Source organism: Taurulus bubalis (assembly GCF_910589615.1).
Source record: "Taurulus bubalis genome assembly, chromosome: 18".
Lineage (NCBI taxonomy): Eukaryota > Metazoa > Chordata > Actinopteri > Perciformes > Cottidae > Taurulus > Taurulus bubalis.
In genome coordinates, this window is record NC_136606.1 from 15,387,920 (window position 1) to 15,410,730 (window position 22,811).

The 22,811-nt window shown below is 40.4% G+C and overlaps 1 protein-coding gene across 2 annotated transcripts in view; it reads left to right on the forward strand.

The window, feature by feature from the left end:
- col11a1a (collagen, type XI, alpha 1a) overlaps nt 1–22,811 on the forward strand; it is a gene marked incomplete at its 5' end in the record, with an annotated part of 72,243 nt that overhangs the window by 44,235 nt on the left and 5,197 nt on the right. For both annotated transcript variants that reach the window (XM_079234498.1, XM_079234499.1), the window contains 21 exons: nt 1,511–1,564; nt 2,038–2,145; nt 4,284–4,373; nt 5,279–5,332; nt 7,587–7,694; nt 7,809–7,916; nt 8,403–8,456; nt 8,651–8,704; nt 8,899–9,006; nt 12,173–12,226; nt 12,306–12,359; nt 12,538–12,591; nt 13,117–13,170; nt 15,144–15,251; nt 15,629–15,682; nt 15,853–15,906; nt 16,948–17,001; nt 19,794–19,847; nt 21,184–21,291; nt 21,615–21,668; nt 21,964–22,017. In XM_079234498.1, the coding sequence (XP_079090624.1) occupies nt 1,511–1,564; nt 2,038–2,145; nt 4,284–4,373; nt 5,279–5,332; nt 7,587–7,694; nt 7,809–7,916; nt 8,403–8,456; nt 8,651–8,704; nt 8,899–9,006; nt 12,173–12,226; nt 12,306–12,359; nt 12,538–12,591; nt 13,117–13,170; nt 15,144–15,251; nt 15,629–15,682; nt 15,853–15,906; nt 16,948–17,001; nt 19,794–19,847; nt 21,184–21,291; nt 21,615–21,668; nt 21,964–22,017 (1,494 nt within the window). The remainder of the gene's footprint in view (nt 1–1,510; nt 1,565–2,037; nt 2,146–4,283; nt 4,374–5,278; nt 5,333–7,586; nt 7,695–7,808; nt 7,917–8,402; nt 8,457–8,650; nt 8,705–8,898; nt 9,007–12,172; nt 12,227–12,305; nt 12,360–12,537; nt 12,592–13,116; nt 13,171–15,143; nt 15,252–15,628; nt 15,683–15,852; nt 15,907–16,947; nt 17,002–19,793; nt 19,848–21,183; nt 21,292–21,614; nt 21,669–21,963; nt 22,018–22,811) is intronic.

Sequence of the window (22,811 nt, forward strand, 5' to 3'; positions counted from 1 at the left end):
ATCCTTAAAGACATCCTAAGCTGAGAGAAGATTGGATTTCGGACTCAGGCTACATCCACAATAATACTTTTTTTTTTTTTTAAACAAAAAGTGATCTCCGTCCACGCGGGTGCTTCAGCATTGTTTTCGAATTGATGTCCGTCCATAATAGCAAACCCTGAAAACAGATATCACATGACTGTTCACGTACACTAGGCATCTGGTTGCCGGTGTAAACAAGAAGTAGATTGATTGGTTGGCTAGGTAGAGAAAATACATCAGAGTATTGTAGTACTATTGTAGTACCTTAATAAAAGGCCATTCAGTGAAAATTCAAGGGCGAGGAAAACTTGGTTTCAAATCAGGTTTTTTAAAGTATGTCAATCATAGATTAAATAGTCATGACAAAACAGGCATCCTTTTAAGTTAAAGTTTCAAAAAAGATGGTCAATGACGGGTTATTATGAATCCCACTGCTTTTCTTGGCACACTAGGATTGGCCAGGAGTCCATGCTCGTGTGAGGTTTGTTCATGTACTATTCCCTGAACAATGGGCTATCGCTATCCTGACCCTGCCCACTCAAGGTCAATGCTTAACCTCAACCAGCTACACAGGGAGTGTCTTGACATGAAGAGCAGTGGGATTTATAATTACGTGTCAATGGCATATCAAGTGACCTTTGTCTGCTTTGCGTGCCTCTGTTGCCTGTCTGCTTTGTCAATCCTAATTGCAACTGCCAAACTCTGAGGTCATGTGATACTTCATGCAGTGGGGAGGTGATACAACACATCAGAGAGACTTAATGGACCTAGCGTTTCTGGCACGATACTAGTGTTAGAAAGATATAGTGAAAGGTTTGTTCATTGTGATGTTTTTTCCAAATGCTGTATAAGGTACAGGATCCGACCTGAAAGTCTGGTTTGATTCCAGCCAGAGACCTGTGTTGCATGTCACCTCTCGCTCTGTTTCATGTTTGTCTACTTTTCTTCTTATCGGCAAAGGCTAAAAGCTGTGCAATCTTTTCATGTAATATTAATATCTTTTCAATGAAGAGGTATACAAAATATCAAAAGACTAGTCAGCGTTGTTATGTTCCTACATCAAGGTATTAGCAAGCCAAAGCCGTAATCCCGTTTTATCATCTGAAACACATTCAAGTTGAATCTTTATGCTTTCTTTGCCTAGGTTTTGATAGATAAGCTGTGTGCTTTATTTTACATTATTATTACATTTCATTTAGCTGACGATTTTATCTAAAGTGACTTACAATAAGTGCATTTCAACCACGAGTACAAACTCAGAAAAACAAGAATCAAGAAAGTACAATTTCTTCAATAAAGTTAAACCACAAATTGCTATCAGTAAGTGACATTTAAGTGCTACTAAAGTGCTACTGCGGCGCTACCTTCCCTATTCACGGCGTAGTCTAAAAAGATATGTTTTTAGTTGTAAATGTAGAGACTTTCTGCTGATGTCAATCAGGACAGCAGCATAAACTGTATGAATAAATCCTTGAAATGTTTTCTTCAGGGTTTCCAAGGGAAAACTGGTCCACCAGGCCCAGGAGGTGTTGTCGGCCCCCAGGTAAGAGAAATTAATTATTAAAAAAATACATTTATTATTAAAGAATACATTTTGAATGTGACATCTAGAGGGTATTGTAATACCCTCCTTAAAAGCTTATCATTTGGGAAAAAGCAATACAGCAGGAGTAAGCTAGCTATCTGACAGATGTCGGCAAAAATAACAACAGCTATTCAAAGCAATGTTAATATATAAATGTGTATAGATGTAAAGCAAGCAATGTGTATGTGGTTTTGTGAACCGTCTTCAGTGACTGGTTATTATTTACTATACGATAATGGATCTGTTTATAACAGCTGTCATTTTGGAAATAGATTTTTTTTGGGTGTGGATTTTGGATAGCCACTGACTAATGGTCTAAAGTATTGATGTACATGATCAATTTAATAGGCCTTTAATAACTTAATTCTCCATATTGTAGCATTGCTATGTTGAACTGAAAATAATATCAAACTGTGTGATTGCCCCTTTAGGGACCAACTGGAGAGACTGGTCCCGTTGGTGAGAGAGGCCACCCTGGACCCCCTGGCCCACCCGGTGAGCAGGGTCTTCCAGGTGCTGCTGGCAAGGAGGGAGCGAAGGTATGTGTTTCTCGTATACTCTACTGAAGTAGAGAGAAGTACTATTACAATTAGTCTTCTCTTTTGTTTTACTAAAGTAGCATAGTAATGCCTTTGCTCCCCTTCTCTCCTATGGTAACAGATACTGTAAACATAGTGATTGGTTCAAAAGAGTCTGCTCAGATTTCCTGATTGGCTTTATTAGATTTGTGTTAATTATACTGAAGAGAGGAAGCCAGTGAGGTTGATAGAGAGATCAACAGTATAGAAGTGGGCTGCAAATGGAACTTATGCAGTTGCAAATATAGTACATGATTTAATTTATCAGATTGAGCCAGCTGCAATCACATTTCTTAACAGCTACATTTCTGGAAGGCATTCAAAGCTCAAAAGACTACAGGGTTGCTTAAATACAATTCTGAGAAAGCAGAAATAAATCTATAGCAATTAATTCACCCAGAAACACACCCCAGCCAACACCAAAGTCTCATCAGTTCTATCTGTGCTACATGAGCCTCTGGCAAATGACCACTGAAGATATAGTAGTTGAGAATTGGGGCTGTATTCCTCGCTGGCTCTCCCCGGCCGACAATTGAGTGTCCATTAGGAGCAGACAGTAGCCATTTTGTAGAAGTATGGGCTGTTCCAAACCAAACCCCTGACTCCCAGGACCACTGAGCATCCCCTGCTCCCCACACCCTCCCTCACGCACCCATGTCTTCTGCTTCTTTCATTTTCTTCCTGTCTTTGCCAAGCAGACAGTTTAATCAAGTTCGTCAGCTAACTCCAAACCCTCTTCTGCCCACAAGCCCATTTTCCTCCCCACTCTGCTCAGGCCTGTGCATCACTTTGCCAGGGACACTTTGCGGAGGTCTTGGCAGCAGAGCCCAAATCCTCTTATACCTCTCAAGCCCAGTCTTCTGTGTCTCCCTATTTGCAGATAAAGTCAGCCTGCCAATACAAAAGAAAAGCAAACAAAGCCAGAAGTAACTTTTTCTGATGTCAAATGTTCTTGTTTTAGAGATACGGTTTACAAAATCAACCAGTAAATAAATGAGGCTGGCCTGAAACTATTGGCACTAACTCTGAACAGTTTCTGCATTGTCTGGGGTAAGAGTTAGCGAAAAGGGAGAGCATGCAAACAGTTGTAAAAACTGAAATTGTTTTTGCTGGAATATCATTTTTTTTTACTTTTGATTTGGGCTTTTGAGCCTTTAAGTAGTATTTTGTGTTGTGTTGCTATATATATGTATACGCATACATATATGTCACCAATTTAACACAAATATTGTCTTCAAATTACAGTTCATGGCACTAACTAATTGGGGCTAACAGGCCATTGAGTTTAATGTCAGCTACAAATCAAGTTTACTTCTGTTCCTGGTGGGATGTGCAAAGCCGTCAGTATATTCTATGTTTGCTTCTCGTATGCTTTTCAATCTAAATTCACTCATTTCAATTCAATAAAAGAATGAGGTCATCTAAAGTCATCTAAAATCTGTGACTCTTTGTTCTCAGTCTGTTTCACTTCATGGCCGCTGCTGCTACAGTAGTGACTGAAGACTGAAAGCCCTTTCAGACAGACACTGGCACTGAGAGAGGAGCTCAACTGAAACTTACATGTATTACAACAATCGCAGGCTTGAATCTCTGAAAATGGTATCTGCGACATCTGAAAGGTCCAAAGGTTGAGCACAGTAAAGCAAATCATACACCAGTTTAACAGCTGTATAGCTGATTGTCATGTGGACCCTAATTCTGTGTAACAACCTGGCTATAATGTTGATTAGATGACACCCAGACACCCTTCTTACACCTGATTGGACGAACGCATCACTTGTTTGGTTGTTATTAATATTTGCATTTAATTTTAAAACTGTAAAAACACAACAGCTGTTCTAGAAACACTGTCAGGTTCCCCGCACAATACAATCACTTTCTCAATACATTTGAGGTGAGCAACAGTCCATGCAGCATCAAGCTTAATTTTCTAAACATTCTAAAGCCTAGTTTGAATAGTCAGGTTTAGGAAGTTGACAACAGACACTTCCTTTTAGTCTAGCAGTGAAGAAATGTTCTCTGTTGCTCAACAAAACATATTGTTTAAGTGCTCTGAAGTACACTAAGTGTAACACAAACATGTGTGCTTGTGTGTATAGGGAGACCCTGGACCACAGGGATCCTCTGGTAAAGATGGTCCTCCGGGCCTTCGAGGTTTCCCTGGAGAAAGAGGTCTACCAGGCGCTACGGTAAGAGCTGCACTCCACCTGCACCTATTCATCACAGCTTCCCTTTGCATGTGTTGGCTAGTAGAATGTGACAGAACATTGCTCCATAACAAATGAACCAGCATCTATCTAGAGCCATTCACTTCATTAGCGACACCAGCCCTGGAATTCTCTCTTAGCAATCAATCCGGTGCAGAGGAAATCCAAAGCGACATCTTACAAATGAACAGGCGTGCCTCTGCATCGCTCCACCGCCACTGACACCACTGTTTTACCGCCGCAATGCATCATGGACCTCTATTATAGAAGTAGGGAATGTTTGTAAGGGGCTCCATTTGGAACTCAAGGACCTGCAATGTTTTTCATATTTCAGTGCCAGCATTTTTTTTGGGGGGGGACAGCTATGTTATTTGTTTTTCTCTGTATGCATTATTTACTTAATACATTATTAAGAGGAAATGTTAGCAATTAGACTGTGGTCGCTAGGAATGGATATGCTGTTGTGAAAGAAAGTGTTGTGCTGCCTGTATCCTCAAGGTCAGTCAGACTCTGCAGGCCAACAGCACTGCTGATTGTTTTCTGCCATTGTAATTTACTCCAGCACCCAGCCAGAGCCAACTGAGACTCATTACCCAGACTGCCACGTGATCTTTTGTGGCCCACAAGGGAGCCGCACACAGACAAACACACACACATTATGGGCTTTGACAAACATACAAGACACCCGCATACGACACATTATCCACAACACTGCATGAGCTAATTGAAACTCATGATGTGAGATTGTGGGATGTGTAGATTGAGATAATTGTATATACCCAAATACACACATGCTGTAGAGAGAATGCATATATAGGATAAAGTTACACAGTGTTTAATAGTTATGTCAAGAAGGACCTAATGTGTGTTTTCCTCCTTTTGCTCAGGGCCCAGCAGGTCTGAAGGGAGGAGAAGGGCCCCAAGGTCCATCTGGTCCCGTTGTAAGTACAGTTACCTGGGATCAAAGTGTCTTTCTTCCCTCTATGTATTGGGTTTTTCCTGACATTTTATATTTGATATGTGTTATTGCTTAGCATGAAGGCTTGTGCAGTATGGCCTGCATATGTACCAGAGGGCAGTTTACATCATTTGGACAGAAACATCTTTACAAGTGACTTCAATTTTGCCAGGCCACCTTTATCATCGCTTTTCTTATGACATCACCACTATGGAAGCAGGACACCTATTTATTTTATTTGTTTAACTACTTTACATTACAGTACTATTTATTATTTTGTTCTACAACATAAAACGTTTGGTGAGCAGTATGTTCTAGAAAATCAATGTTAGCTGCACCGTGTGTAATGAGAGCTTGTGTAATACACCTACAGTAATCTCATCAAGCCCTCGGTCACGTAAACTGTGTTTTATATATTAATGTTCCAATGAAAGCGTCACCAAATATCATCTCGTCCCACTGCGCACAGTGATTTGTCTTTGGCGCGATCATCTGCTTGAGAATCTGGTAGTGAGACTGTTTGCACCATTGCCTCCTGGCACACAGAAACAGACTCAAACAAACAAACACACGCAGCCAGGAGAGCATCCATATGGTGAGTCACAGTGTCTAGTTATCCCGGGCGTTGCTCCTACACATGCCTCATCAGTCCCAAAGGTAGCGTCTTGGCACTTTACGCCAGCTGTGTTCATTCTTCTCAGATTGTCACGGAGACTCTAGAGCTTCGTCACAAAACTCAGTGGTGAGGTTGACGTGATGGGCTGTGGCTGTCACCATTTGCATCAGCTTGTGCATTTGTATTTAAGCAATAAAATCACAAAATACCAGCTGCTATAAAAAGAGACACTTAAAGAAAAGCATCTAATTGGCCCTTATCGTTGTCTCTAGACATTTGGCATTCACTGCGGAAATTGCAAATGTTATGTTATAAATTTCAGTTTAAAGTCATGCTCACAGGAACCATTGTGAGTTGTGCCACTTATTTTTACTCATGAATATAATGCTCTGCTCAGGAGATACTTATGAATACTTATGTAAGCATGAATATGTTGAGGGAAAATGTTGTCAATATCCTAGCAGCAATTTGACTCCACTACAGTAATTACAGCCCTGGAACGTGAATACATTTGTAACTTCCTACTCAAGGCCAAACATTTCAAATATTAAAATAACCTGCAGTGAACACAAACTTTAGTTGCCTTTGTCATAAGCTGTATGTCCACACACTTTACCTGATACACCTTTACGGTTGCATAAGGGTCTGAAACTGTCATCGTTACAGATTATTGAGATGCCGTGTCTTTTGCCCCCTCACTCTCTTCCATGAGTGTGACGATGTTTACCAACAACAATGTTTTTCATTACTTTTTCAGTGGGGATGATGAAGGTTATAAAAAGTGGCAGCGGACATTATGAAAGCTAGATTTAAGTGTTACTTACTTCCCACTGTGGAGTAGAAACCATAGGATTCAACCAGCTTTGAGCTTGGACGGCTGTTTTCATGTTGAACATTAACATTTGTTGTATTTGCTCTCTGATTTGTATTCCTACCATTCTTAACAGGGATCCATTATATATTTTAACAATGCATCAAACACTTTTTGTGAAGAAAATTAATTAATTTTGATAATTAATTAAACACATTTAGTCTTCATTTTTGTCATATGGAGGTTCAAATGTGTGTATGTGTATCTATAGAGACACATTGAGTTAATTCAGTGCAACAGAGATCCCCCAAAAAAATGCCTTTCAACATAACCATAGATTTAGGTGAACACTAATGTCCTGTATATGAGCACTGATACACAGCAGCGGCCTCTTTCATTGAGAAAATCATTTTCAGCAGCGGGGGTGAGCCGCTGGGAGCTTATAGCCACCGAGACGTCAGCTCTCCGGCAGCAGATAATGCTGACTGCTTTCAAGGAGCAGCTCTGCTTTACGGGAACTTAAACGCAACCTGTTACTGTGCGCTGCTCCTGCTGTTTTCTGTTTTCCTCTGAAAAGGGGTTTGTGTGTGTAGGTGTATAGTGTGTGTCGATCCATTAGCAGCGGGACTCAGTTAGGTCTTGCTTTGTAGATGTCTTAATGGCAACGGTTATTGTTCAGCCTACTCTGTTTTATTCAGGTTTAGGCTGAGAAAACCTCAAAATATGTTTCTTTCTCTCCGCAACAAACAAAACATGGCTTTAACCTTTTATTTTTCGCTCATCATCTCCCTCTCTTTTTCACACTCACAGGGTTCTCCTGGTGAAAGAGGTTCTGCTGGCTCAGCTGGTCCAATAGGCCTGTCTGGTAGACCTGGCCCTCAGGGTCCCCCAGGTCCCTCTGGAGAGAAGGGAGCACCTGTATGTATTTCTTATAGTTTCTAAATAGTTAATTCCTTTAGCTTCCTTTGACCTTCAGTTCTGAGGGTTTTAGTTTTCTAAATATAATGAAAACAAATGCCTTCCCTCTTCTAGGGTGAGAAAGGACCTCTAGGTCCCGCTGGTCGTGATGGTGTCCAGGGTCCTGTTGGTCTGCCCGGGCCTGCTGGACCTCAGGGTCCACCTGGAGAGGATGGTGACAAGGTGAGTCATCCTCAGCACCCCATCCCATTGGCCCAGTTACAACTCCTTTTCCATTCCCAAACTGGGATGGATGTTTTGGGACTGAACCAGATTGCCAATCAATTTTCATCCCAATGTTCATACTCAAGCCATCTGCATGGAAAATATGTCTCTATTTCCATCACTGTTGCTTATCCGCCTTCATAACCAAATGCGCCAGTAAACGCAATTAGAGGACATGGAAAAGTGAAAAACTGTTGCTTGTTCCACTTCCTGGAATCATGATACCTCTTGAGGTTATTATTGGGCCTTCTATTGAGCAGCCAAACGTAAGTCTCAGCAGAACAATGCAACAAAGAAGACTGACATTGCCATATGTATGCATCCATACAGTTGGAGTAGTATAAGGTGTTAATAATTTTTTCTCATATCCTTTTCATATCATGAAAATGATTAAAGCTAACCTGAGACGTATTTTGTGTGTGTGTGTGTTTTTCTCTTTCCCAGGGAGAGGTTGGAGAGCCTGGTCAGAAAGGAAGCAAAGCCGACAAGGGAGAACAGGTGCACTATGGGAATCAAAGTATTTCACATTCATTTAGGAATTGGTGATGTTACTGTGAATATGTTATTTTCCCATTTACAGAGCATTAACACCATTATAAAAACAACAGTAATCTTTTTTTACATTTTAAATTATTATTTCAAATCCCAAAGCCATACTTTTACATGTGTTACTTTTTCTTGTTTGTGTTTAGGGTCCTCCTGGTCCAGCTGGTCTCCAAGGCCCCATAGGTGCCCCAGGTCCCGCTGTGAGTACAATTGTCCTAAAAGACTGTTTTACAGATTGACATGGACCACATGCGCATGTGTGACGTCGTTAGCACATCAGCTGCTGCTTATATCCGTGAAGCCTACGATGTATCCTACGGCACATTTAATATTGCTGTCCTTGTAACATTCTTCTCTAAATGAATTATTAAAATGTGTGTGTATGTTTTCTCAGGGAGCTGATGGAGAATCTGGTCCCAGAGGTCAGCAGGGCATGTTTGGACAGAAGGGAGATGAAGGCTCCAGAGGTTTCCCTGGACCCCCTGGTCCCATCGGTCTGCAGGTTAGTACCATTCACTCGTGTCATTTTACAGTAATCCAGTTTGTGTCACGTAAACGGCTATTACATTACATTTAATTTAGCTGACGCTTTTATCCAAAGCGACTTACAATAAGTGCAATTCCACCATGAGTACAAACTCAGAACAACAAGAATCAAGAAAGTACAATTTCAATAAAGTTAAACTACAAAGTGCTATCAGTAAGTGCCATCTAAATGCTGCTAAAGTGCTACAACGGCGCTACCTTCCTTATTCACGGTGTAGTCGAAAAATAGGATTTTTTTGTTTGCGACGGAAAATGTAGAGACTTTCTGCTGTCCTCATGTCAATGGGCTATCTGATGTCAATGGGCTATCTAGAAAAACAGTATTGCAAGTCTGTATTTTACATAACCATGAGTCATAATAGAGTTCATATTGTGTACATGCATTTCCTAGCTTTCCTAGTTGTGTGTATATGTTGTGGGTACACTGAGGCCTTCAGTCAATGAAAAGGAAATCATTGTGTTACAACACACAGTGTGCTGAAAACACTGCAACAACTGTTTTCAGCGCCATATTCAGTTCTTAAGACTTGCTCTACAGTATAGAGTATAATACAAGTTATAAGTCATAAATAAAGTTCTGCTATCAAGGTCCAGTAATGCCACTTCTTTCTGCTGAAGTTTCATTCTAGAATGAGCGTCAGTAACATGAAACAAGACATTATTAGAGCATGCCACTAGATAACATTGCATTTTGTTGTTTAGTAGGAAAGCTACAATGTTGATACATTTAGTCTGTACTTTATGATTTCTTTCATATTTAGTCCGACAAATACACAAAGGTGGTAGCAAACATTGGCTCGGGTGACCATCGAACCTTGACTGTTTGGTGATAGCAGTTATGTTCTGTGGTCTTTTAGCTGTCACAAAAACTCATCATTGTGGTATAAAAATATCCAGTCCTCTATGAGCCACAGCGCTGCCTTCATAACGATAGTATTAAAAAATACATTACCTGTTTAGCCATGTATGGCTGGAGAGATTGGCTTCTCAGGTGAGGAAATACCTTTAAATAGCACACGGAAGAATCCTCAATGCAGGGCATCACTTTATATTTATTTTACAGGCTTTATTTTCTGGGTCAAATTCTGGTTGGTACTGTTGACATGCATTTGGTTTGTGATTGTCACGTGACATGATTATTGATGAAGCATTCATAGGGGATGGGAAAAATAAAAGTCGACAGGACATACTCAATATAAGAAAATGTGGAATAACCACTTACTCTACGCGTCTATTCTTTTCTCTACGACCGCTCTCATATTTCATTGCTATGAACAAGAAGTCTGCAGTTAAGTGAATTGAAACGTATTTTCATTTACTCACTCATTCTGCCTTCAGTAGCAGTATCAGTGTGTAGTGAGGACATCGTAGGAATCAGGACCACTCAACTATCGTTCTAAACTGTGTGGGGATACAATACAGTGTGACATTCAGTTCACATGATGCTCCAGCGCCCACAAAGGAAGACTCCTCTCACCTCAATTCCATCGCAAAATCCATTCTCCATCAACACTTTAGAAACAGGCTTTATGACCTGTGATACATTTTGCTTTTTAATATGCAGCATGTTATGTTATTCATTGGCGTGTGGTAAAGTAGACTCTACCCATCCAAGGACATCGGTCAGCTTGATACAAATGTACATATAAACCAATCTACACTACAACCAGGCGTAAAGATTTGTTGTATCATTAGGATAATAATTTAATGAGAGAAGACCTCCCCTCCCCCTAAGAAGCCTATTTGTTAGTAATTATATTTTTGTATTAGTTATTAACTCCTTGAGATAAACACGTTAAGAATTTACTGCAGAGATTGGGGTCGTTGTCTTGATGAAATTATATAGACTACTACTCATCATTTCCAGGTACTATCCTATCTCCGCAGGATTGTATTCAATGGGCTTTTAATTGGAAGTAATTCACTTCCCATCGCCATTCCATTAAGTGTGTGGACTGACCTGCTCGATAGTCAGCTCCTCATTGAGCACATTCACCATGCTGCATAATTAGTAGCACCACTAATGATCTCAGTCTAGAGGAGACCTTTACACAGATGAGATTGCTCAGCACGGCAGGAATCAGCATGCAGCTACTCACTTTTTAGCACCCACGGAAAATACTTGCAAACAAGGACATACACACATAAGCTTAGATGTAGGGAAATGCACACATACACAAAGAGTCTGCTTATGGTGTAATCACATGTAGAGGAATGCATAACTTGATCGCCTCCCTTGCAACCTTTCACCTTATACTGATGACAAACTGCCTCTGATTCAAGAACAGACACACACAGACAGAAGGCGAAGCAGGCTACAGCGATTTAATCACGGCAATTACCGGAAGAAATGTCAGGGATCAAACGCTCATATGAGGTCTTGACCTCACTGCTCGTTTACCGTGCATGAGTGAGCTGGATCTATGTCTGCGGCTTTATGGTTCAGATGAATCTGTTACTGATAACAAAAGGGAAAGCAAACAGGAGAGCAGTCTTGTCTTACATGCTAGTGGATCTGGGCACAGAATTGTAGAGCAAAATCTTCAGAGTTCTTCACTACCAACAGCTATTTCAGAGAGGCAAGCTAAGTTAGGCGTTTTTAATACGTGGCATACTTGTTTCCATATCGTACCTTATTCAAAGAGCAGTTTGACATATTTGGTATAGGATCTTTAGATAAGAATTAAAATCATGAATTGTGAATTAAAATCACAATTGCGTGTGATTCTGTTAGTTCTCTATTCAGTTTGTGTTCACAAGGTTGACTGTTTCTTACGGTATGTGGTTCATCTTGTAGGAGACTTGTTCTTGACCTTGCTCTGCATATTCATTGAATATTTAATTTCACAGAGAGTGGGACTAGACTACACTTAAAACATGGATTCATGATTATATATGTTTACTATGTCAGTGCTTCACTACAATGTATCCCAGCAGTCAAATCAAATTGAAAAAAATAAATATCAAGCAGAAGCAGCTGTTGTGAATGCATTTAACAGCACAAACAAATGTCAATCATGAAAAACACCATTACTCATTCATTAAACATCTCCTTGTGCTTTTAACATGATTATTTTCCTTTCTGATAAAAATAATGATGTATTCATTTTTGTTTTCCTCAGGGGCTTCCTGGACCTCCTGGTGAGAAGGGAGAGAACGGTGATGTGGGCCCCATGGTAAGCGACACATCTGCTTCTTGTAAGCACTCTTATAAAAGTTGAATGCACTTTAACAACACTGCGTTTCTTTTTGCAGGGCCCTCCTGGTCCTCCTGGTCCCAGAGGTCCTCAGGGTTCGAGTGGAGCTGATGTACGTATGGCTAATTGATAACAATTAAAACTGTCAATGCAAGATTGTGACATAAAGTTAACGTCATCTTTAGTGACATTATCTCATCTATCTTACATTACAATGCCTGGACACCATCAGGTGTCCTCTCCCAAGGTCCTGGATGATAACTCATCTATTTCTTTATTTCCCGCTGCAGGGTCCTCAAGGCCCTCCAGGTGCTGTGGGCCCCATGGGATCTGTGGGCGAGAAGGTAAGAGTCACAACTTGGCACCCAAGGGTGTTCTGCCTGCCTAACTTGGGTATTAGGACTCAGGAACCGCTGACCCACTCCAGACCATCCAGCTGCTCCCCTTTGTTACCACATGCAGTCCATTCATTTCACATGACAAGGCTTTTTGTCTGAGTTAGTGCCTTGACACTATTAATGTCTATTTTACAACGCTTCCAACACGATTCGTGCATTTTACTGCCATTTGGCAGACGGCTGCACTATAAATACTTAATGCTGTACCAGTTAAATGACTCTGGAGTATGACAAATGAAGGGCCACCAACTCTTTAAGGGGGCGCTTGTTATACTGTAACTTTTAACTCCCTTGCATCAACTAGAGTTACAGACTTGCTTAAGTTACATGTCAGGCTTTTGTAGACAATATCAAGTGTTAGTGAGTAGGTCTGATTAAAAAAATATATAATGATGTATCTGAATTTGCGAGCTCTCCATGTGTGAGGGTGAAGGTTTATCTGTCTGGACACTGACATTTGTCTAATCGCAGGGTGAACAAGGTGAGGCCGGAAACCCAGGACCACAAGGAGAGGCTGGAACCGGGGTAAGTGAGCTCTCTAGTTTGTCAAACTGAATATATGTTGCACGAATGTGTGTGTTTGTGTGTACAGTGCATCTTGCTTTTCAACACAAATTACATATGTTAGATTATTAGTCTTCAGCATACCACCAAGCCTTAGCATGAATATTTGTAGGGCTCTACATGAAAACATTTTAAAAGTAGCTTGCAATGCAAGGTAGGTAATAAGGAACATCAGCAACATATGTTTGTAGGTTATCCCCAGGAAAACAGTTGCTTAATGGACCTCTTTCAGCAAATATAGTGCAACATTCAATCTAACAAAAAGGGTTTTTTCTTTAGTGTGACACTTTGCATTCATCACACTGAAAGTAATTGCTCCTCACATTGAGGCTGGTAGTTCATCTCAGCAGGGCTCTTCTGCTTCGCACCCCATGCCCACCTGGCCTGCCAAATTGAGTCTCTTCCAGGACTCTTAAGACATAATTACCAAGAGGATACGCCATGGTGCTTCTGTCCTAAAGAGCAATCATTGTAGCCACCATGCAGCAAGTTGACATCAAAACAGCAGAAACCCACTTTGCTGAGTACAGCTTTTAGCTGTGATTTTCCCTGTTTTGGTGGCTACAATGGTGCAGAAGTGAAGGACTTTAGATGTTTTGGAAGTCCTCTTTAATACCTCACATTTAGATTGTTCTGATACACTGTAGTGTTTGTTATAGTGAATGTCAAATTGTATTTGAAAATATTCTGAAGAAGTTTATGTACATTTACCATATTCATATGCTTTCCGGTGTTATTGCCATAGAGAGATTTATGACAATTTGATTGGCTTTTTTAACATTTACCAAACACCCATTGATGGCTCTATTAGCTCTGCTGCCTCATTTATCATTATCGAGGTACAACAGCAGATTGAAAAGATGGCCCATCTCCAGTGGGAGTGGTAGAGGAGCGTGATTACAAGCATTCATAATGTCCCCTGTTAGTTGCCATCAAACTGCTGTGTCATTGGCATTTTCAAAGTCAGTGTGCAGCTTAAGCTCCTCATCATAAGCACATCTGATGCCAATGCCTTTCAGTTATTCTTTTGTCGTTTTACAAGTGTTGCATTTAGTACTGATGGCACTGGGACAATTTTATCACTAGAATATAGTGTATACATTATGTTGTAACTAATAACAAATATAAATGGAATTGAGACATTTCTTTAAATAAAATAATTAAATACCCTTTACTTTAATTTAACTTTAATTTACTTTAATTGTGTTAGGCACCATGTAAAATATTCAACACAATTGCTGCAATAATGTTTCTCTATAACTTAATATAGCTAAAAGCTGATATTCAATTTCAATCATCCATTGTCCATGTGAAAACTGCACACAATACTGATAAACACTAGACAAACAGGCATGAAACATGCATTAAGCCACATATATGATAAATATACAACAAGTGATGAAACACTGTTAAGATGTGGATGTTACCATACTGTAAAAAGAGCATAAGTGTTTTTGTAAAAACATTATATGCTTAAACAGTGATTACATTGTTGATTTTAACCAGATATTTAATGTGGCTTTAAAGCTATACAGTAGACAAACTCCAGCTTGTTTTTGTCATCCTGGAAGAAGTTTCCACCGAGTGGAACAGAAAAAACTGACAGCTTAAAATAAGGGCAGCAAATGGGGACATACAGGACAATCTCTGTTTTACTCATCTGACGATTTTCCACCAAATCACATTTCAGAGAATCTGCTGAATTCATTAACATCACATCTCAGGGCTCATGGTGCTGAAAAAAACCTTTCAGCCTCATTTCACATCAGCACTGTTGACCATTCAGAGTTGTTGTCCTTTGTTACACACACTGAGATCAGCTTTGGATCCAATCGCTCTCAGCAGCATTTGTCCACACGTCCATGTTATTGCTGCACCCTGTGGTACTGTACTGATATAATGAATGCCTCCATCCCCACTCCCCATCACTATAGGGACCTAAAGGTGAGAGAGGAGAGAAAGGAGAGTCCGGTCCCCCTGGATCAGCTGGACCTGCGGGTGCTAAAGGACCACCTGGAGATGACGGTCCAAAGGGCAACCCTGTAAGTCCGCCAAATACTCTCAAAATCAGAAAAAAAAAGGTTTCTGTCACTCCGTCTAACAGGCTCAAATGTAGTGCTTTAAAGGAAATGTCCCCCACTGGCCGTAAGGCTGACAATTTTATTCGAGCACGTATTCAAGGAACTTAAAAGCCTTTTTATTGAGGGGAGATTATATTTTATGCCTGCGTGTTAATGGCATGCAGTGACGCTTTTTCTCATGGATTTGCAACATCATCATTAAGTCCATCAAATTGCCTTCAACGGTTGTTACCAGGTGCGCCAGGACTAAATCATCGTTTAAATTCTTATCCATGTCCATAATACCTGTATCCTGTTTCTTTTGTTACACTGATGCATTTCATATCTCTCCATTAAAGGGACCCGTTGGATTCCCTGGAGACCCTGGTCCTCCTGGAGAGCCAGGTGTTGCTGTAAGTATGACATCTTTAAGCAATATTCACTCTATATAGGCCCATGCACAGTAAATGATTTAGGTTTTTGTATTGTGAATCATTCATAAATGAAACTGTATGATGCTGAAAGATAGGATAACTATTTCAAGTGACAGACAGTATCTAACCAGCACACCTCTCTCTTACAGGGCACTGATGGAGAATCAGGAGAGAAAGGAGAGGATGGTGAGACCGGTCAGGCGGTAAGTTGTAACACAATAATTTCACATTTTGGACTGAACAAATTACTGCATGAGTATATATCATGTACTCTATACGGTTCACTTGAGGGGCGCTTTACAAACACCTAATAAAATGTAATTATCATAACAATCAGCTACTTTTCACGAACGAGCATGAATGTGTCATGTTCGCGTTTATTTTATATTATAGTAGTCCAACAAAATGTTGCCTGCAGTAAAAGCTGTAATTACATATAGTCAGTAAATAAATTGCTCTGCATTATATTTACTCCATACTCTTGGATGTAGGGTAAATGGACTTATCTGCTTTGCAGATTCATTAACTTTGATTAGAAATAAAGCCAAACAATAATGTGGTAGCCTTGTGTAGTGCGCAATTAATCACATCTCTTATTAACATTCATGAATGTAAATGAGCCTTTGCCATTGCCAAAGAATAACAGAAAATATTTCATCAACCTGATGAATGTTGCATATTTGAATTTTTTATGTTTATGGTTGCATGCTGAAAAGCTACAGTGGGAAATTGTGCTTGGAAGGTATATTAAAATATGTTTAACTTTCTATAATGGCTCACTGTTCTTTGAAAGGAAAACATATCTATCCTCCTGTTGTTCACATTCCCATCTATCTGTGTACTCAACCTATAAAACAGCGTAATAACTTTGCCTTCACTTTTCAGTACAGCCAAATATTTACAAATGCAAATGATACAAAAATGGTTTGATTGCTTGCAATTAACTCATAGATAATTGGATGAGAGTGTGTCAGGAATCACAGTACGTATTATGTCAGGCAGTGCAATGGCTCATCCAACTTTTGTTTTTGGCTTAACTCTTCTGGACTATCCTGGGGTTGAATGTACCCTAAAGTCAATCTGCTCTCTGCGTTATTGTTCTTTTGGCAGATATAACGAGAGATTTAGTGAAGCACGCTGCTCTCGCATCAAAATTCATACCAGCACCGACTCATTTGTTAAAACAACTTGTTTTATTGCCAATAATGGTATCATACATCTCCTGTCTCCTTGCTTGTTTTCAGGGACCTCCAGGTCCATCAGGAGAAGCTGGCCCACCTGGACCACCTGGCAAGAGAGTAAGTCTGTGACCATGAAAACTAAGAGTGCTGCATTTCATTTGAACCAGTCTGATGGTCTCCGTTGTTGGCATTGTATCATTGCAAGGTTGAGCTGTTTTGGTATGAAAGGTCTTGCTGACCAAAGCTTTTGTTTGTGTTAAAATGATGACCCAACAAGCCCATGTGAAATGTCTTCGGTGTGCATCTGTTGGCATTGCACTCTGGCTTTATAGCCAACAGACCGGCTTCCCGCCTTGCTTTGCAACAACTCCTCCGCAGCAACTCAATCTTAGCAGTAAAGTAGGAGAGATTCATTCTCATTAAAAGAAGAGTGGGGGAAACAAAGTGGGAGATTTAAGGGGTCAATCAGATGTGCTGTCTGCAAAGAAATCTCCCAAAAAGCCTATTGAGAAATGAACGGCAGGATGTAAAAATCATGAATCATTTTTTTTTTCTCTTAGCAAGAAATTGAAAAAGGCTTAAAGGGAAAATAGCAGGAAAAAGGAGCCGTGGGTTCCAAACTCATTGAGGGCAGTGGGAAGAAAGTGAGAGAGATATAGCAAGTCTGACACATTATTGATCCATGGCTGCTGGACTGACAGTCAGAGCAAAACAAAGGCATAACATGGACGTGGTAAAGTTGTTAAGAAGTTTTGAGAGGAGAAGGGTGTGCTGCAGCAGTGCCCACCAAAAAGAGAAGGAAATAAAATAAAACCTTTATTGAGTCAATTGTGATGTGATTATCATCACTGACATTTTTGTCAGCCTCTACCAGAGGAATTGGGTGTCTACTTTAAGAAAACGTGAACGGTTACGAAGTTACAAAATCCCTCACTACTACTCACTATACTGTATAGTGTAATGTATATTGGGTAATGTGCTATAGCCTACAGAGTGGACTCAAGGTAAACACATCAGCCAAGTACTTTGTATTTATTAATTTGGGAAAATATGCCCTAAATTGACAACAGCATGCTGTTACTCCTTCTGTTCCCTTCCTAAAAAAAAGCCAGAGAGGTATACAGTCCTCCACATACAACTCCCTGGATAGTTTGAAGGGAGTAATGAATAAGAGAGGGATTTTGGACACAGCAATGTGTCTATGATGTCCTCTCTCACTCTATCTCGCATCCTGCACTATGAGGGTGAGATAACTGAGTGAAATATCAAAGCCAGTAAGCTACTCTTTGAATGCACGCATCTGGTGTGGAACATTAACATATTTCCAATATGATATGAAGCTCAAAGTCCACATGAAAATGAGAAGCTATTCTCCTGAATTTGAAAGAAAAGTCACAATCTCAAGTGACTGACTGCATTTCAAAGAACGACATGTCATGCATTTTTAAACCAGGGTTGATTGCTTTTCTAATATGCCCAATGAAATTTACATTCTCAGTATTTAGCATGTTATCAGCATCTGTTGCACCAAATGGCCTAGGGATTATGGTAAGGAAACGGGCTATTTTATCATCCGGGGGTCTTTAATCACTGAGAGAAAGAAAGGGACCTAAGATGATCCCTGCTGCTACCCGCCTGGTTGCTACTTTGAATACATAATTCCACAGCAAGAGTTGTTTAGGATCTGTTGGCTCTTTTTGTGTCCTCGCAGCATTTTGCCTGTAGAAAATTGCAACAATTCCTAAATCTCTCCAGCACAGCCTCTGATTCTGATTAAGTCCATTTAGCACAGCAGCACCTTTTATATTAATCTGACTGGTTAATGCCTTAATACTGGATATGTATTCAACTTTGCTTCTAGAAAAAATAAATATCTAAAAGTTATTAACATCATCTGGCTTTTGGACAGTTAAGGTCACTACTTAATTTATATTTTGACCTTTTATCTGTTCTAAGAAACTGGTCACAATTGAATGCAATTAAGAACAGTGATGAAGTGTGTGTCATACACCTGATGTTGCAGAGCCAACAGGTGCCGTGGCAACCTGATCACGATGAACACACCTAGCCGCTGTACATCGCGCTACAATTGAAATGTCTCTTTGTGCTGATCAAGAGCCTACCTCTTCCCAACCAGTAAGAGGTACACATCAGGAGAAGATGAAAGCTCCAAGCACGGGGGCGAGCTCACATCATAGCCTCTCAGTCAATAGCACTCAGGCTTCCATCAGCTAAAATGAAAATGGAATTTGGATGGAGAGTGTTTTTGAAGAGGGACGACTGGAGATGGAGTTGAAAGAAATCGTTGTGGGCCTGAGAGCTCCTGACCAGTCGGTAAAGACGACCTGCCAACCCTTTGTATGACTGAAAAAGGTTGTGTATGTGCATATTGCTACACTGCGGGATTGTATGTCTTTATGGACAGACAAGTCTAAATCACTCAAGTAAATCTTGATAACTGAAGTATTGCAGATTCAAGGGCATCGGATCTTTATCCGTTTGAAGTCAGCGTCCACCAAGTACTTATCAGGCAAGGCAATTGTTCAATATGAAATCTAATCCAAATTTAACTGAAATACCAAAAGGGCACCTGAGTTATTTTTTTTTACATTTCCACCTTAATTTGAGAGGAATGTTTAGAAATGGGGGAGGGGGAGGGATGTGACACGCTACCAAGGTCACGAGGCCGGAATCGAACCAAGGGCGTTGCGGTTATGTAGCACGCCCTGTGACCACTGGGGTACCAAGTGCTGATCATTTCTTTTTGCTTACTGATGCGAGCCTCGGAAATACCGCTGAAGGTCAACGACGAACATTCACTTTTGTTTTGTTTGTACAGTGTGTTGTACAGTCGGTGTGTGTTGACGCTGTGTTGAAATGCTAAAGCCGTGTCCTGTCGTCCACCTCAGGGGCCTGCAGGGACTGCTGGTGCAGAGGGCAGGCAAGGAGAGAAGGGCGCCAAGGTAACCAAATCAACTCATCTTTCCCACAGTACAGTCGTCTCAGCAAGTCCTCTGGGTGCTCACCGTGCCCGCAATGTTCTCCCATTTGAATTAAAAGCACAACACGCTGAAGTAATTTAATTTCCCCCTTAGATTAGATTTGAAATTTATGGATGCAGAAAATAAACACCAAACGAAGATTCACTTGTTTCTTGCTTTGAATCAGACCTAAATGAAGTTCCTCTGAGTTAGCACTTGTTTTACACCAATCTCCTTGTTTCATCAGTGTCTAAATCTATATATATGATCTGTTGCTTCGTGCCTGGGCGGAATCGATCACCACCAGTATGTGCACGCTGAATATAAATGACATTTACTACAAAAATACACCTCTCTTCTCAGCTAATCTGGTCAATCGATGTAGAACTGAATTTTTCATTGCACGATACTACTTTGTTCTGTTAGTATTGTGAACTGTTTATATACTTTGCATTAAAAGATTATCCTTAATGAAAAACTCCTAAACACAGAATTACAGCTATGGTTGTAATAATCTCAGAGAAGTAGTCCTGACCACTTTGCTTTCAGCCGGTAAAAACCTTGCAGCTAAAACTTGATATCTTATTTTCATGAGCTCTGTCTAGTCTTTGAATATTGACGTATTTCCGATTACAGTCAGCTGTGGTAAGACTCTGATCCCGAGGCCGTACTAATTTTATCATGAACCTATAAAAACATACCAAGAAGTTGCCACGTATGTTGTTGTGCCTCTTCTGAACCTCATTTGGAGGAACAGGAGCATTTTTGCTCATTTGATAACTCTGACTCTTGTTTACTTGTCCCGTTTTCCCAATTTACACACTTTATCTACCGTCTCAGCATAATTTAAAGCTAACAGCAGCCTGCCACTGAATTCTGATACGAATACTCTTGGATGCCAAGATAGGCTCCAAAGCAAACCTGACGACCACAAATCAAGTGTCTTTATGTGATACAGAGTTTAGAAGTTGTACAAGAAGATGTTTTTTTCTATACCATTAACAAACATGGCAAATTATTTTATTATCTAGAGTTTTGTAAATAACCAGATATACCACTGTCAGTGGCATCTAGCTCTAGAGGGTTCACTGTGTTTATTTGACTGATGCATTTGTTTCAAAGTTGTTATGTCATTGATCACCAAAAATGTATTTCAAAGCTTCTCAAAATATCAGTAAACAACAGCAGCTTTGATGCAAATGCATTAAATGAATATATCAGGTGTATGCTACTTTCAACCAGGAAAAATAAGCTTAAACTCCTAAATTGTGTTATATTTGTTCAACCTGAGTCATGCTTTCACAACATTTGTATACAGGGTGAGGGAGGTGCCGAGGGTCCAGCGGGTAAAACCGGTCCGGTTGGACCCCAGGGACCTTCAGGAAAGGCCGGCCCAGAGGGTCTGCGTGGAATTCCTGGTCCTGTCGTAAGTCTGAGCTCCAACAGCGATCTTTCCCTGTGATACACTGCATATGCACGCAGCTCCACTCTCAAACACACAACAAGCATGCTCAAACACAGACACACACCGACTAGTACAAGTACACACATAAAAAGGTACGATGATAGACTTCATGGAATAATCAATACACCCATTTGGCTTACACATTAGTTTCGCTTGTTTATTCCAGCACTCTTTTTTGGCCTGTTTGGGCTATTAATCATCATGCTGAGCACAGCAAATCAATGGCAGGCCAGAGAAAATACAGCAGGCTATAATGCTCACTGCAATTGAATGACTTTTCACAGGGTGAACAAGGACTGCCCGGCTCCTCAGGACAAGATGGCCCACCTGGTCCCATGGTTAGTGTGTATAATATCTCTCTCCCTCTTGCTCACATATACCATCCAGCTGGAGTTGGAGTACTTCAGTCCAGTTAAACAAAGAAAGCTAAACTGTCCCTATAAGTCATATCTGTAATACATGTTTTCATCTGTTTCTCTCAATATATAATATGATTTTCACGCCTTGTTTTTTTTTCCCCTGTTCATGTTCCTCTGTCCTTATTCTCCTGTCCTTATTTTCAGCACCCTGTCCTGTCTACCATTTTTTTTCTTTTCTCTGCAAAATTGATTTGTAACTTCTATCGTTGTTTAGGGTCCTCCTGGTCTTCCTGGCCTGAAAGGTGACCCCGGGTCTAAAGGTGAAAAGGTGAGCATAGCCTCTTTTCTTGTGTCGCACTGCACGCTGTTTCATTTCCCAGTTTCCAAATAAGCTGGAAGACAAACATGAAAGCAGTGAAAGGAACCTTGGGATCGTGATCTAAATTCAGACTCCAGTCAAGGCTGCCCACCACGAGCACAAAGCTTCCACGGTTGCAATTGATCAAAAGCAAGACTTCTTTTAGAATTACAAAGCTGCGTTTATAATAGCGCTTATGTAAACATTTAGGAAACAAAATGTGTTTTTGCCATAGCTGCTGTAAGAGAAAAACCCTCAAAATGATCGAATATGCCCCTAAATGTGATGTATCACTCTAGTCTGTCTAATCTTGCTATTTTCTTCGCTGCCACTGTCAAATTTGCTGGTGAAATATAACTGCAAAGGATATTCAGACAGCACGCATTACTCTATCTAAATTGCCTCCCACACACTGACATGATGGCTTGAGAGAGAGCAGTTTAAAAGCACACCATCGAGGCACCGTGTTGTGCGTTTTTAAATCTGTCAAATCATTGGCCCCGGTAAGAGAACTTGCCTAGTTCAAAGTCATCATCTTTGTGTTGTGAATTGTTTGTGAGTATTGTCTTTTTTTTGTGTTTCTCTTTCAGGAGAGACATTTCAATTATGAAGCTTGAGGATTTGTATTATAATGAAACGTCACTCTTCACAGCCTCCCATGTGCATTTCAGTTTTCCGGGGGGATAAACATTGGAGTTTTGTCCATGTCAGACATTTAGGCAATAGCTTTAAAGTTTGACTAAACAAAGAGACATTGCTGTTAT